The 17,479-nt window shown below is 38.9% G+C and overlaps 1 protein-coding gene across 2 annotated transcripts; it reads left to right on the top strand.

Moving 5' to 3' along the window:
• The first annotated feature begins 4,294 nt into the window (after positions 1–4,294).
• LOC137734973 (TMV resistance protein N) lies at positions 4,295–10,234 on the top strand. Of its 2 annotated transcripts, none has more exons than XM_068474320.2 (5): positions 4,295–4,930; positions 5,036–6,125; positions 6,254–6,526; positions 7,408–9,182; positions 9,314–10,234. In XM_068474320.2, coding segments are annotated over exons 1-5 (3,630 nt in total). In that variant the 5' UTR covers positions 4,295–4,439; the 3' UTR covers positions 9,315–10,234. The 2 variants fall into 2 exon arrangements, with proteins under 2 accessions (XP_068330421.2, XP_088552423.1); XM_088696297.1 differs by having other exon boundaries at positions 4,302–4,930; positions 5,036–5,300.
• Positions 10,235–17,479: the final 7,245 nt, after the last annotated feature.

Below are 17,479 nucleotides of genomic sequence, written 5' to 3'. Positions count from 1 at the left end.
AAATATCAATCCGTCACAAGTCTATGAAAACACCCAATCCCATTCTGACCTTGATATATGGAATCGTCTTGCGTTATATGTACTGAGATTGCTCTCCAAGCCTGGTGTAGCATAGGAATATAAGAGTCCTTTTGTAAAAGTCGTATTTTAATGAAAAAGAACACTACCATGTTAGGCTTGGACCGCCTACTAGATTTCAAAAATAAAGATCTTTGGATTTGAGAGTAGAGGTATTTGTGCTATTGCCTTTTCGAAGAGGTGCTTTCTGAGCATTCATTCTTGGCGAAAAGAGTCCCATATGATCCTAAAGAAGTCTTTTTTTTTTATTTCATTTTTGAGGCGCGAAATGGGCTGAACACCCATCAGGAGTAGAATCCTGGGGAAAATGACTTCTGAGAACTAGAATTTTTAAGTGGACTTAAACATAGTAGTTCCCAAGTATGAGATGAAATAGGAAGGAATAGAGTAAAGGCCTTGTCCTACTCTAATACAAGTAAGTAGCTAACGCTACCTTAATCCTTTGAAGTACGAATTTTGAAGCTCATGAGCAAGAGTAAATGCAGTTGCGGGCCGTAACTGCGGGTAATTCGAGTTCTAGTTCTTTACAAGACAGATGTGAACTGTAGTATTTTAGTGAGATTTTGATGCTTTATTATGTATTGTCAATGTAGGATATGTGAATCCTTTCTGAGCTTAACATAATCAAATGATGTAATTTTGAATGATTCCAATTGGAGCGGGTTCATGAGTCTATCAAGAAGGTTGTGTCAACATTTCATAATTTAAACTCGAAGTATCTGATTGGGGCAAATTAATTTATGCCCAGCGCGTGGTGTTGGCAAATTGAGCTGCAAAGCTTATTTACGACTTTTGGGCTGGAAGATGATGGATTTTGGACTTGGACTCTTCTTGGAACTTGAAGAGGAGGTCCTAACCTTTAATTCAAGTTGTTTTAGGCCTGCTTTGGAGCCCTAAAGGTCCAAAAACGTGGGTATTTCTCTGCTGGGCAGATTTCCTAGTCAGGCTTGGAGTGTGTTTTTAAGTTATCCTTTTATTATTTTGTTTCCTTATTTTTTTAATAACCTTTTCTACGAGGGATTTTAATTTGTGGTAGTATAAATAAAGCTTTTTAGCCATCAGGGTTCTCTACACACGACATTGAGACAACTTAGCAAAGTTTTGCAGAATTTCAGACTTTTTACCTACAAGGTGTTTTCGATCTTTTTTCTAGTTAATGATATTTTCTTTAGTTTTTATGTTGATTATGCATAACTAGTCCTTTTCCTAGTGTGAGGCCATAAGCCTTAACAAGAATATGTGATTTTATTAATTTTCTTATGAATGGATGCATGCTTGCTTTGAATTATTAATCACCATGCTTAAACTATCTAATTGTGTTAGTGACTCATGACCATGAGGGTAATTAGACAAGTAATTTGATGTAATTTCTGTTGGAACATCACCCTGAAATTGAGGAGGCTTTCTTGTGATTAGTAACTGTGTGTTCACTACATCACACTTTTAAGGGTTGCATGATTTTTCAAAAGGGTTTTCACAAACCTTAATTGTGACATCTCACATCGCCCAGGGGAGTGATCCTTAAATGTATATTCCCATCTCTACCTAGCACGAGGCCTTTTGGGAGCTCACTGGCTTCGGGTTCCGTAGGAACTTCGAAGTTAAGCGAGAAGGGGACCAGAGCAATCCCATGATGGGTGACCCACTGGGAAGTTGCTCGTGAGTTCCCAAAAACAAAACCGTGAGGGAATGGTAAGCCCAAAGCGGACAATATCGTGCTACGGTGGTGGAGCGAGCCCGGGAAGTGATCCGCCCCGGGTCGGGATGTGACAATTTGGTATCAGAGCCTAACCCTGGCCGCGTGTGTGCCGACGAAGACGTCGGGCCCCTAAGGGGGGTGGATTGTGACATCCCACATCGCCGAGGGGAGTGATCCTTAAATGTATATTCCCATCTTTACCTAGCACGAGGCCTTTTGGGAGCTCACTAGTTTCGGGTTCTATTGGAACTCCGAAGTTAAGCGAGTAGCACGAGAGTAATCCCATGATGGGTGACCCACTGGGAAGTTGCTCATGAGTTCCCAAAAACAAAACCGTGAGGGAATGGTAAGCCCAAAGCGGACAATATCGTGCTACGGTGGTGGAGCGAGCCCGGGAAGTGATCTGCCCCGAGCCGGGATGTGACATTATTAAGTTTTGCATGTTGATATTTGATCTGAATATCACAGACGGATTGCATGTTAGATATACATTTTCACTTGAACATCACGAGAAAAATATGCATCAGGAAAACCTAACATTCAAAGCATATATATGGAAACTCATAAGTAATTGATAAAATTGCATAGGATTGTCAGTAGTGACAACGGAACCCTAGTGTTTAAATTACTTTTTTTTTCTTTTGGAATTGTGTTTAAATTGCTTTCCAAAACTATTTTCTTTTGTTTTCTATACTTTGCTAATTTCTTTAATTGTTTTTATTTAAATTCGTTTCTATTTTTAAATTTCAAAATCAACCTTTTCGAAACTTTGTTTCAAATAATTAGCTAAGGATTAGCTTAAATACAAATTCAATTTCTAAAGAGAACGACCCTGCTTGAGTCATTTATACTACAACTACCTCATTCTCTTACAAGTATTTTTAAGTGTTTTTATTCCTACTTTTGCAGGTGGTAAAAATCCTATCATGTTGCCCAAATGAAGGAAGGATTCATCAAGTGCAATAAGACTAAACACATATCTCCAATGTTTTTCAGTGCGCATGAGCTTCAGAAAGCTAAGGTTATTGAAGTCAGACAAATTTGTTCCAATGAAAATCTGGCAAACCTATTTACCAAATCTCTACCAAAGTGCATGTTTCAGAAACTAGTGCATGGTATTGGATTACATATGCTTATCAATCAGTCAAATTGAAGAATGCGAGATCAAGGGGAGCATCCAAGACACATGCTTGTTGCACTTTTTTTCCTTTGACTAGGATTTTTCCCATTGAGTTTTTCCTATTAAGGTTTTAACGAGTCAACATAAGCATACTTAACACTATATCAATAATTCAAGCAAAGTTGTACTCCTTTTCCTTCGCTACGGTTTTTTCCCACTAGATTTTTCCTAGCAAGGTTTTAACGAGATAACTGATGTTGATATGTGGGCATCCAAAGGTGAGTGTTGTAAAAGTTGTGGGTTTGAATGCTTACATGGTCTAATCAAAAGTTAAAAAGTAAGGATAACCAAAACGGTTGTATTGTTGGATGACATGATTTTCAACATGCCTTAATTTGCCTTGTAGAATTATGCATGTAAAAGGCTCTGTATAAAAGGCATGCAGTGTATAATCAAACAACACATATGATTAAGTGTGAAAAGCAATAATACTAATATCCCTCTCATTTCTTTGCCTGCATCATTTATGCGATACATACTCGTTTCACTTTTATCTCCAGCAAAGATTATCTTTCTCACTTTTGTCTATTATAATATTTAAGAGCTACTTTGTAAAGTGGATGTGAAGAAACGCATGCACTTGCTAAAGTAATCATAAATTCAAGGTTTTTTTTTGCCAAAATGGTCCCTGAGATTTGCATAATTCATCACTTTGGTCCTTGAATTTGAAATCAATAGAAGTGGTCCCTGAGTTTGTCCACCATCAATTATTTTGGTCATTCCATGAAAAATTATATTAAATAAGGATCAAAATGATAAAAATATCTTCAATTTAATAAACAATGTGTCAGATGATTTGACAAAAATTAAGGGTATTTTTGTCATTTTAGCTTTATTTAATGGAGATTTTTCATGGAATGATCAAAGTGATTAATTGTGAATAAACTCATGGACTACTTCTATTGATTTTAAATCTTAGAACTAAAATGAAAAGTTATGAAACCTTATAAACTATTTTGACTAAAAAAACACCTATTTCAAAGTTAATACGACAGGTTACGATTTTTCACTACTAAAGCGAGAAAGAAGGTTTTCACCAAATCTAATGGTACTTTTTAGTCCCCACGCCTTCAAGCCTGAGCTCACAAACCAGTAATCTTCTGGGTCAATGTAGTTTTACTCCTCCTTCACCTCAATCATGCAGTCAGCCGTGCTCTTCCATTAACCCATTGGCCCAGCTTGGCTTTTGCCACCAACAACCGGATAGTTATGAATGCCAATCGCCAAGTTTGGTGACTTATTACACCATGCCTACCAACCGTTCGATGAAATTCCTCTAAGAAGCCTTGGGTCTGGAAACCCTGTTTTTCTTTCGCTGTACGCACTACCCACAATTTGGCCAGCTGAAAATAACGTTTTAACAACTGAAGTAGCGTTGACACCGAAAGTCTTCGGCAATGTCGCGTTTGTTTTGTCAAGAACTTTGGAAATTGCTAAACCCCATTTGCAGATTTTGTCCAAACTAACCCTCACAGTCCTTCAATGATCCCCCAAGCAGGCGTTTCTTCTTCTTCTTCGCCGACGCCGCTGTGGACGTACGACGTGTTCCTCAGTTTCAGAGGCACAGACACCCGCACAAGTTTTACTGACCACCTCTATGCCGCGCTGACTCGAAAGGGAATTATCACATTCAGGGATGATGAGAAACTCAAGAAAGGAAGTTCCATCATGGAACTCTACAATGCAGTTGAAGAATCAAGGTGTGTCATTGCCATTCTTTCGAGCAATTATGCCGACTCAACTTGGTGTATGGAAGAGCTTGCAAAGGCTGTTGAGTGCAGGAGAGTAGGACAGATACTAGTCCCGGTTTTCTATCACGTACATCCATCCGAGCTGCGAAACCAAACAGGGAATTTCGGGAAAGCGTTTTGTAAGCTTGAGGAACGAGCCGTTAAAGGCAATTTAGAAAAAGTACGGGGGTGGAGAGCTGCACTTGTAGAGGTAGCTGGCCTCTCTGGATTCCATTTGGACGGGTACGTAAACTTACTTTTTTACTTTCTTCTTGTAGTGATATTTAAACTATGGTTTCACAAAATATGAGATGGTGATTTATTACTATTAGTTGTAACCTTTTGCAGATTTGAATCAGAACTTATTCAAACTATTGTCGAAAATATTTCCACCAAATTGAATCAAACAATCTCCAGTGTATTTACGGATTTAGTTGGGATGGATTCTCGCGTAAAAGAAATGCTTTCGGACTTAGAGATGGGGCGGAATAATGTACACATCGTAGGGATTTGGGGGATGGGGGGCATCGGAAAGACAACTATTGCCCATGTAGTTTCTGAAAGGATACGTGCTCAGTTTGAAGCTTACAGCTTTCTTGCCAATGTTAGAGAGGTAAGTGAAAAACAAGGTCTAGTTCATTTACAAAAGAAACTTCTTTCTGATATATTGCTGGAAAGTAATGTAAGGATGCACAACACTCATACAGGAAGCAGTATAATAAGGGAAAGACTACAAACTAAAAAAGTTCTTATCATTCTTGATGATGTGGATCGGTTAGATCAATTGAAGGCATTGTGTGACCATAGTTGGTTTGGTCAAGGGAGTAGAATCATAATAACCTCAAGAGATAAAGATGTATTGGTCAAAGGTGGAGTGGACAGAATAAATCAGGTTAAGGCGTTAACTAACAATGAAGCTCTTCAGCTCTTTAATTGGAAAGCCTTTAGGAGTGACCAGGTTGGAGAAGATTTTTTCCAGCTATCCAAGAATTTTGTTAAAAATGCTTATGGCCTCCCATTAGCCATTGAAGTTTCGGGTTCATCCCTCTTTCGTAGAAGTGTTGAAGAATGGTCAAGTGCATTGTTAAGGCTAGAAAGAAAGCCTGTTGAAATGCTTTTTGATGTACTTAAAGTAAGTTTTGATGGATTGCAGGAAGTAGAAAAGAAAATATTTTTGGACATTGCGTGTTTCTTTAAAGGAGAGGACGAATATCATATAAAAAGAATACTAGAAAGTCGTTATGGCCACTGTCCAATCATTCATTTTAAAGTTCTCACTGAAAAATGTCTTCTAACTACATTCGGAGGAAAATTGTGGATGCATGATTTGATAGAACAATTGGGGTGGGAAATTGTTAGTCGGGAGCATCCTGAGGCAGGCAAGCGTAGCAGGTTGTGGCTTCCCAAAGATATTTTCCCTGTGCTTGTACATAATAGGGTAAGAAATTACTCGAAATACAGATTTAGAGATTGTTAAACTTAAAAAATAATTAGTTGAGTGTCTTGTCATATATATATATATTTTTTAATGCTTGCTACAACTAATTCTGTCTTCTTCTCTATTAGGGAACAACTTCGGTGCAAGGTGTATTCCTGAATTTTGAAAAAGAACAGGAGATTAGGGTTAATGATCCTTTTTCGGAAATGAAGAAACTAAAATATCTCAAAATTTGGAACGGAAACTTTTCTGGGAACACCAAATATCTTTCTAATGAGTTGGCGCTTTTGGAATGGCATGAATGTCCTTTAAATTCTTTGCCATCAGGATTTGAATCAGATAAGCTTGTCGAACTCAAGATACATTCAAGTTGCATCAAACAGCTATGGACGGGGGAAAAGGTAAGATCACAGTTAGTCTTCTGGATGTATATCCTTGAATATAATTTGAAGTTGAGGATACTGTTAGAATCCACTTTCTTGTCTGAAGAAACCCTGCTGCCCCTTTTAGGTTGTATACCATAAAGACTTTTCAGTCTGTCTAGTGCTGAAACATCCATGCAAGTATGTTACACATCATCTTTTTTTCCATAATTTTTATAGATGGAAAATGTTTAGGTAGACATACATCATACAAAACCAATAGTAAACATAAATTTCTATCGAAAAAACAAAGCACATGAAAGTATCTGTGACACATTGTCTTAGTGTAATATAATTCCCATTTACAGATCATGAGAATGTATCCATATTCTCTTAATGTTATACAGTTAAACATTTCACATCATATAGTATCATGTATGCATGATGCAACTTAACTCTCTTTTATTTCTGGACATTGTCCTCACTGTGTTTTCGTATACATTCTTCTATGTTTATCTTAGGTCTTGTTTGATAGATTTCATAAAATACAAGTTTATAAACAATGCACATGTAAAATAGAGTTGCATTGGTTTGAATTTAATTTAGAATTATTAATAAACTTTCTAAAAAGTAGTAATCGAAAAAATTACAGGCTACTGCTAGCAACTTTCCCAAAATGTGTACTCATCTCATATAAACAGACACTGTAAGGAAAGATAAGGTATCTAACTTAACAACAACAACAACAAAGCCTTTTCCCACCAAGTGAAGGGTCTAACTTAAAATGCGGAAAAAAAGCACTTAAATATTTTAAACCAAAAATTGAACTTTCGAGTTGGTGTCTTACAAGAATGTATTGCCAATTTTTCTACCAATTATTTTTCTTTCAAATCATGCGATTATTTTTCAAATGATTTCAGTGTTGGAGCAGGCTAACTTTCATTGATATGAGTGACTCCCAGTACTTGATCAAGACCCCAGACTTTACTGGGGTTCCAAATCTTGAGATTTTGGTGCTTCAAGGTTGTGCAAGATTGGTTGAGGTTCACCCAACCATTGGAGGTCTCAGAAACCTTATTTCGTTGAATATGAGAAACTGCAAATCTGTTGAGAGCCTTCCACCTTTCAAAAGTTTGAAATCTCTTAAAAGTCTTACTCTGTCCGCTTGTTCAAGACTCAAGAAGTTTCCTGAAGTTGAAGGAAATATGAAATGCTTGTTGAGAGTCTATTTGGATGAGACTGCTATAGAGGAATTGCCTACATCAATTCAACATTTGACGAGTCTTACCTTGTTGAACTTAAGAGACTGCAAAAACCTTTTGTCTCTTCCGAATACCATTCAATATTTGACATCTCTGAAAAGCCTCATTTTAGCTGGTTGCGCAAAATTTGATGAGATACCTGAGAATCTGAATTGTGTGGAATGCCTAGAGGAGCTTGATATAAGTGGAACTGCTATAAGAGAATCACCGTCTGTTGTAGGTATGTTGAATCTAAAATATCTATCCTTCCGGGGATGTCGAGATCTGCCGTCAAATTCGTGGCACTCGCTCTTTAATTGTTGGTGGTGCAGAAAGAGCTATGTCCCCACCAGTTTGTTGTTGCTAACCTCATTCTCCAGTTTAATTTCTTTGACAGAGCTAGACTTAAGTTATTGCAATTTAATAGATGGAGCAATTCCCCAAGATTTTGGTGACTTAATCTCCTTAAGAAAATTAAATTTGAGTGGCAATAATTTTGTTCGGCTACCAGAAAGCATCTGTCAACTCTCCAAGCTTGAATATCTCAACTTGAGCAATTGTCGAAGGCTTCAGTTGCTTCCTGAACTACCGTTAAGTGTTCGGCATGTGAATGCAGAAGATTGTATTTCACTGATGTGTTTCCAAGATAAATTCAAGTTATGGACTTCAGCTGTCTCAGGAATGACTACTGTCAATTCCCACAGTTCATCCGATAATCCAGAATATTATACTTCAGCACCAAGACGTATCTCAAGAACTTACACTTCTGGAGGCTTTGGAATGACTACTTTCAGTATTTCGTCTGAAGATCAAGAATGGAAACCATGTGTTGATTCATGGTTGCCAACTCAAGTGTTTCAAAGAGACCTATTGGATTGTAGGTCATGCTCCATGAGCTCTGTTTGTGCCCAAATTGAAATCCCAGAGTGGTTCAGCAATATAGTTAATGGCGATTCCATAGCAATCCCAATACCTCCAAATTTGAAAGATAATAAGAAGTGGATGGGGGTTGCTGCTGTTTTTTTAGTCAAGGGACAGCCTTTTGTTTCCAATAGTGAGTCAGATACAGAAACTTCTGATTACTTGTACAGATTCACATTGGGAACTCATGAGTTTCGACTGGAACCATATCTTCTTGACTGGAAGGAAAGTTGCACCCTCGTCAGATCTAGTTCTGATGATTTTCTTTGTTTTTTCTATGAATCTCATATGCGCTTTCCAAAGACGTTAAATGAATCAAGTTCAATATGGGCATTATTGGAAGCCATTAACCCGTGCATGGAGATCCAGAAATGTGGGATACGTCTTGTTTACAAGCAAGATGTTGCAGGGTTTATCCAGACATTCATGATGTGTTTTGGTGGAGGCCAACATGAAATGAATCTGCAGGAAGTTGATAAAGCTACATTTGAGTCTGGATGGTTTAATCTAGACAATAAGTACATTTTCAGATGGTACAATTTCATTTTCCCTGAACTTTGTTCTTTGCATTGCGTTAAATTTCTTCATTATTGAGGTGACGTGGTCTTCTAAAAAGTTAAAAATTAACTCATTCTTTGATATATATACATATATCTCTATACAGATGTATGTATGTATTTGTGATTGCAGGGATTTTCTCATCATCTCGCGTGTGGACTCCTAAGGGCAGGTTTTTACATGGACTTGTATGTACTTATGAAGAAAATACCTTATTGTCATCAAATTTGGGGTTTTACATACCACGGGCACAGTTTTTAGAGCGTTTCATGCTCTCAAATTCTAGTAGCATGAGCTGCATTTTGTTTCATACCGATAAACCTGGGGCAGAGGTTCAATATGTGCATTGCACGTTTTGTACCAACAAGATCGATTGGGGTTTTTCCAGACAATTACCCACTGCATATTACGTGGCTCCGATAGAATCCTTGAAACTTATAATCCATTGGTAGCAGGTGTTCAGATAAATTTGATGAGATTGCAAAGTCCTGCAGTTGATGTAGAGGCAATAGTCTCATGTCAACTAACTGCAGAGATTGGTGTGTGTGGATCCTTTTGTATGTAGCTTCCTTTGGACCAAAGTACCCAGGTGGTTCGTTCTTCTGAGTAAGGCAACTCTGAAAATGTTCAACACTGCCTCCGACTTTGCTCGGTGATAGTAACTGTATGGGCTTTCACCACTCCACAAACATCCAAACATCGATTCTTGAGAATTTTGACACTCCCAATTCATTGTTTCTCTTGACATTTTTCTGTAATATGGTGTTCGGCTGCAGAAGATGGTAATCAAATGATAAAGAGCACAAGGCATCATGAAAGATTGATTCATAAGGCTTACTGATCATGTCTGATGCTCAAGAGCACGGGATTGTAACTTGTAAGTAGCCTTATATCTTTCTCACTAGATCAATTTTGTTATTTTTGGGCTACTTCCTTTTGCTGCTAGTAATTACTGTGGCATTCTAGATGGATAAAGCAACAGGATGTATATAACTTTTTCACGTAGCATTACATTATTGATCCAGAATACCGTTGTGACGTAGGAGATTTAGCCAACTTACCACACCATCAAGCCTCAAGTTTTTCTTGGAACTCACAAATAGACCAGCTAAAGCTTTTTATTTTGACATCACATGCAATATGCATTACTTTACTGAATAATCTTCACAGCAAATCGTTTTAATTATATAATTAAGAACATAACCATGTAAAGGATTCCGTTGGATTTGGCTTGGTTTACACCTCACACTAAGTACATAACCAAATCAAATCAATCCGTTCAGGCCTTGTTTGTTTGTTTGTTGTCTACTCTCGAGATTCAATAAAGTTTGCTTCATAGCTTCTCCGTCTTCTACCTTCACTTGGACAAACCTTGCAAGTTGGCATTTGTATTTTTCTTCGACATCTAGTGGGGTTGTCTAAGCCAAGTCAATAAGTCAATACTAAACAGCAAACGTGCTCAGTGATTGATTGTGTTCGGCTAATTTCCTTCTTGAGAAATCAAGAAAATACTGTATTTATCTACATACTATATGGAAAAGGAACTTCGCACAACGAATTGAAGATAACATCTTATCATTGAAAATAGAGAGATTTTGTGAATAAAGCTTTTATTCTTCCGTAAAACTAGTTAGCAATATGATAAGGAGCTCAACTCCTTGTAAGCTCATACAAAGTTCCTTCTTCCAAGAATGTGGATTTTATTCTCACCACCCCATTATGTGACAAATTTTTAAGCCAAACATGTGTACAACACCAAATAGAGTAATGTGGAGCACGTATAGCTGTTGAACTTCACGCGCTGCTCTAGAAATCAATAGGGGTCATCGTCATCATCATTGTGGCATCCTCGTTCGACGCCAGCACCACCACGTGCTCCACCTCCGTCACCATGCCTAGGCCCCACCGCAAGCACCGCCAGAGCCAAATCAAGAGAAGATTCAAGATTCAGATCCGAAACCAAATCCCAAAAGGCCGCAACAAATAGATAAGGATCCACTAACGGTTCATAATCCGGTTCAAAAGCCAGAATCTCTCTCTCTCTCTCCGTCCTTCCTTTCTCCACCATGGCCAACGAAAAACCAAGAGTTGGGCTCTCAAACTTTTCGAGGCCGCGACTATTGTGGAAGCTACATCTAAAAGGGCTACCATGGGCTATAGCCTAAGTAGTTTTCAGTGAAAAAAATAAAATTTTACGTCTAATTTTCATTGATTTCGAATATAGTCTATCATATATTTAGTTACTAATCCTACTTCTTTTAGTTTAATTATAAAAATATATAATACAGTTACAAACCATCTCTATTCTTACCTCCTTTCTCATCGCTTCTTGTACATATATGTTTCAAGTTTAAATTTGTTTGAATTTTAACACGTATTTGTTTAATGACGAAAATTCTTGGCTCATCTTATACAAATTTTCTTAAGTTAGCTGATAGTGTGAAAAATACAATATCGGTTTTCTTTGTTTACAAGATTTAAATCTTTAAGTTAGCCCATCCCGTGAAAAATCACCATTAGCGGCTGGTAGAGCAAGAAGCGAATGAAGTTAACAACGACATGAATGAAACACATGCTGCAAAAGACGCAGCTCTGGCGGTGCTTGCGGCGAACCCTGTATAAGAAATGACTCTTGGATTTCTCATTTCTTAATGAATAAGAAATTACAATCAGTTTATATATACATGTGAGAAAATAGCTTAGTAACTAATTAAACCTGATTAACTGACTAATCTAGGATTAGTTACATGGACAGCTGTAACAGACTAGAAAGCAAAATACACCAGACTATACATGTGCTATAGGTGCCTCATTACACCCCCTCAAGCTGAACGGAGGAGGGCCGAGGCAAAGCTTGGAACGAAGAAATTGAAACCGAGCTTTAGAAAGAGATTTGGTGTGGATATCAGCAAGCTGGGACTGAGTATTGAGATAGTGCACCTGAAGCAGCTTGGCAAGAACAAGTTCACGTATGTAATGATAATCAATTTCCACGTGTTTGGTACGAGCATGAAATACGGGATTTGAGGCCAGAGAAATAGCAGAAACATTGTCACACCAAAGAGTAGGAATAGTAGTGAGGTGAAGAGCAACATCTCTGAAAATCTTACATATCCAGGTGAGTTCAGCGGCTGTGTGGGCAAGGGAGCGGTATTCGGCCTCTGTAGAAGAGCGAGCAACTGTATGTTGCTTCTTTGCACTCCAACTAATCAAGTTGCGACCCAAAAATATACAATATCCACTGGTGGACCTGCGATCAAACACACAACCTGCCCAATCGGCATCAGAGTAAGCAGTAAGATGCAAGGGACTCTTCTTAAACTACATTCCTTGATCAAAAGTGCCTTTTAAGAACCGTAAGATCCGTTTAACTGCCTGAAAGTGGGAATCGCGTGGACAGTGAAGGAATTAACAGACTTGATTCACGGCAAAGGAAAGATCCGGGCGTGTCCAAGTGAGATACTGTAAAGCCCCGACGATAGACCTGTAGTCTTTAGGATCAGCCAAAGGATCACCAACATGATCAAGCTTCTGAGATCCGAGAGGAGTAGAACAGGGCTTACAACCTGCCATGTTGGTCTTGACTAAGAGATCTAAAGCATATTTGCTTTGAGACAGGAAAATACCCTCAGCAGATCTGTGAACTTCTAGGCCAAGAAAATAGTGCAAGGGACCCAAATCCTTAACAGGAAATAAGGAACGAAGTTGCTGAATAAACTGTTGACACAGAGATGTATTGGGACCAGTCACGAGGATATCGTCCACATAGACAAGAACAAGGACAGGGGAAGGTTGAAGCTTCACAAACAAAGAGCAATCAGAGGTTGAGTTTGTAAAACCAAGAGAGATCAAAGCTTGAAACAGCCTGTCATACCATGCCCGAGGGGCTTGCTTTAAGCCATAGAGGGATTTGTGAAGTTTACAAACAGATGAAGGTTGTAAAGAATCAATGAAACCGGGGGGTTGCTGCATAAACACATCCTCTTGAAGATTGCCATGGAGAAAAGCATTGCTGATATCCAGTTGGTGTAAAAACCAATCATATTGCACTGCCAGTGTAAGAAGAATGCGAAAACCGGTTTAGCAACCGGACTGAAAGTCTCCTTGAAATCAATACCCTCTTGTTGATGGAAGCCCTTAGCAACAAGACGGGCTTTGTACCGATCAATAGAACCATCAGGTTTCCGTTTGATCCGGAAAACCCATTTGCAGCTTACCAAGTTTTGATTGGGAGAGAAAGGGACAAGAGTCCAGGTGCCGGTGGATTGGAGGGCTTGAAATTCTTCAAGCATGGCTTTATGCCAGTGATCATACTTTGAGGCTTGCAAATAAGTAGTAGGCACAAATGAACTAGGATCAATAGGGTGTTTGGTAGCTGCGAGCACTCGAGGCTTGAAGATGCTAGCTTTAGATCTGGTGAGCATGGGATGAGTGTTGGCTGGAACTGAAACTGTTGGAGATAGAGCAGGAGAGGGCTCGGGAGATGAAGAAGAAATGGGAGGGGGCTGGGGAGAGGGAGATGGAGAGGCAGTAGATGGGGGAGGGGTGTCTCGAGGTCCTGAAGATAACATTGAAGAAGATGTGGTGGCAGGGAGACTGGACTGAGGAAATGGCAGGGAGAACTCAGGTGACGGAGAGAAAGGGACAGAGGAAGAACTCTGTGAAGAACTATGGTGAAGAAAAGAGGAATCATGAAAAGGAAAATGATCTTCATTGAAGAGAACATGCCGGGAAATATAGACACGGTTAGAAGATACATCGAGATGCCGATAACCTTTGTGTTGCAGGCTATAACCAAGAAACACACAAGGCTTGCTTTTACCATCCAATTTGGATTGCAAATAGGGCTTGAGCCAAGGGTAGCAGCAGCAACCAAACACTTTTAACTTGGAATAATCAGGAGGCTTGTTAAAAAGAAGTTTCCATGGAGACTGAGAAGATCCAGAAATAGGCATGCGATTTATAAGATACAGGGCAGTAGAAAAGGATTCGACCCAAAACTGGTGAGGAACTTTGGAAGCAACAAGAAGTGTCCGTGCAGTCTCAGTAAGATGTCGATGCTTGCATTCCACACACCCATTTTGCTCAGGAGTGTGTGGACAACTATATTGATGAGAAATACCATGTTGAAGCAAGAAAGAAGAGAAAGCAGAACCAGTGAACTCACCCCCTGAGTCTGTGCGAAAGATCTTGATTTTATTTCCAAGTAAGTTTTCAACATAAGCTTTGAACATTACAAAAGTAGAGAAGACTTCGGACTTGCGTTTTAAAGGAAACATCCAATTGTATTTGCTATACTCATCCACAAAGAGAACATAGTACTGATAGCCACTAACAGATGAAACTGGACAGGGACCCCAGACATCACCATGAATTAAGTGCAACCTATCTGAGACAATAGTAGTACTAGAAGAAAATGGGAGCTTGTGATGTTTACCAATTGCACAGTCTGCACAAAAAAATTGAACAGAAGCTGAAGTATGAGAACAAGCTTATTAGTACGTAAGATCCTTCTGAAAATAGCTGTGGAAGGATGACCAAGGTGTTTATGCCATTGTTGTAACGAAGCTTGAGTGCTAACAAGGGCAGAATATGAAGCTTGAAAAGGCTGGCCTTGCAGAGGATAGAAACCATCCCTAACTGGGCCGCGAAAAAGCATCTTCCCAGTGGAACGGTCCTTGATGACAGAACCATCAGAATCAAGGGTTAAAGAGCAATAATTGTCTCTAAGAAATTGATATGCAGAGAGCAAATTGAACTTCATCAGTGGCACATGAAGAACATTATGTAACCGAAAAGCAACATGTGGTGTTTGGAGAATAGAAGAACCTGTATGGTGAATTGGCATATCTTGGCCATCACCAGCATAAACCTTGTCTTCACCAGAATACGGAATGGGAGAAGATATTGCAGAGATATCATTGGTGACATGCGCAGTAGCACCAGAGTCCAAAAGCCAGGTAGGCTGAGAAGAAGAAGCAGTAGTGGCACACATAGCAGCAAGCTTGGCAAGGGGAATCTTTCCAGCAAAAGCATGGTTCATCCGAGCATAGCAGTCAAGAGCCTCATGATCTGAAGAATTGCATATTTGACAGGGAGATCGATGGCCAGAAGGACGATTGAATCCACCAGAGTTGCGATTGAAATTACCAGAATTATGAAGAAAAGAACCATTTCCAGGGCCAGAGTTGGGATAATTGCCACAATAGTTGCCACGGCCTCGATTGTTTTTCTGAAAATTGCTTCGACCACGATTATTGCGCTGGAAAATATTGCGATTGCTATATGTGGAATGTTGAAGAGCATATGCCTGTGAGGGAGGAGGCGTAGGTAAAAGACCTTGTTGGAGAGATGAAGTGTGAGCAGCAAAGGCTTGAAATGGTTCAGTGAGAGACGAGGACGGAGCTTTCTTCTTGCGATGCATGAAAAGCTCTTTGTTCAGAAGTAATCCATGAAGTTCATCTAAGGAAGTAGATGAAATTCGAAGCAGAATCGAATCAATGAAAGATTCGTAATCATCAAAGAGTCCATTTAGGGTAACAGCAATGAGATCTGGTTCCGACACCGGTGCACCGACAGCCATAAGAGCATCAGAGATGCTTTTGATACGTTGCAGATAATCAGAAATTGACAAATCTCCTTTCTGAATCGCATGAAGACGCGATCGGAGCTGGTGAATGTGCGCCGCCGAGACTCCGCCAAAACGTTGTTCCAGAATCTGCCATAATTCTCGAGACGAGGTGACGTCAACAGTGAATGGAATAAGATCTTCAAAGAGAGTGAAGTTCAGCCAAATGAGGATATTTTGATCCTTTTCAAACCAGGTCTCGAAATCAGGGTTAGGAACTGCAGTACTTGTACCAGATTGATTGAGAAGAAAAGGCGGTGGACAAGTCTCCAAGCCATCGATGATACCTGTAAGCTTGTAACGCCGGAAGATTGGAGCAAAAAGAGCATTCCAGACGAGATAATTGTCCTTCTTAAGCTTTGTAGGAACCATACAACTGATGTTTTGGATGGAAATTGAAGAAATCGAAGAATTAGGGTTTATCGGAGTGGGATTTGATGAAAGATGAGAGGGATTTTGAGCAAAAACTTCTGGACTTGCAGGCGAAGAAGTAGAAGACGCCATTGTCGATCAAGATTTTGCAAAGATGATGCGATATTTATACGCACACAAACTAAACCCTATTTGTGACAATTGTAGTAATGATGTAAGTAGGGATCGTTCTAACCGGGGATTAACTAGGGATGCTAAACACTTGACTCAAATAAATAAAACTAACTTTTAAAACACTAAGACAAACTAAAAGACTCAAAACAAGTTCAAAAGACTCCAAATACTTAAAAACATAAAATAAGACAAATCAAATGATTAAGACTTAACAAAATAGGGGGGGATTGTGGTTGGACGAGATTAAATTAAACGGACAGATTATAATTTAAAACAGATAGTAAAGATGAATGTGATGAAAATATGGATGATGGAATAGCTAAGGGGTTCTTCTCCACACATGTTACACTTGCATTCAAGATTGATTTTCGGTTGGTCTTTCGATAAATTATGAAACTCAATGCTCCAAGTTAATTAGGTCCGCTTAAATTAACTTTCAGATTTCCCTAGATTCATTGGATTGAATGGAATACGCATTACAACCAAATTATTCTTAATCAAAGTCCCTAACTATGGAATACGCATGATAGAGACATTCAACAAAGATCATTAAGTTCAATAAAAATTATAAGTGTTGACGAGGCATTCGTTACTATGGAATACGCATGAAACTTATGCCAAGAATTCGTTTAACGCGATTGTTTATAAGCAACCTCCACTACTTGTGAATATAAGTTCGTAACTATTAGGTGAAACTCACTTATATTCTAGCGTCATATTCATTCAAACGGTTAAACAAATTGAATCCACAACTTACGAAATTCCAACCAAAAGTAATCAATTCATATTGCAAGCATAAACATATATTTTGAATCACCCCCTAGCTAAAGGGGGGTTTAGTTCCTCATAACTTTGAAATCAAAGAAACACCTAAACATTCCAACAACTCAAACTTGAATTGTATGAACGTTTAGGCACTCTTCTCTTCCATTACAAAACAAAGAAAATTGAATTTAAACATTGAAATCAAAGAAACACCTAAACATTCCAACAACTCAAACTTGAATTGTATGAACGTTTAGGCACTCTTCTCTTCCTCGTTGTTGTAGCACAAGGTCTAAGGTGAGCTTTGGGGATTATGTGAAGTGTTTTGGAGGG

The sequence above is a fragment of the Pyrus communis genome, chromosome 7, assembly GCF_041283825.1.
Source record: "Pyrus communis isolate YQ-2024b chromosome 7, ASM4128382v1, whole genome shotgun sequence".
Classification (NCBI taxonomy): domain Eukaryota; kingdom Viridiplantae; phylum Streptophyta; class Magnoliopsida; order Rosales; family Rosaceae; genus Pyrus; species Pyrus communis.
Note: the sequence above shows the minus strand (reverse complement) of the source record. Positions and strands in the feature narration are given on the sequence as shown.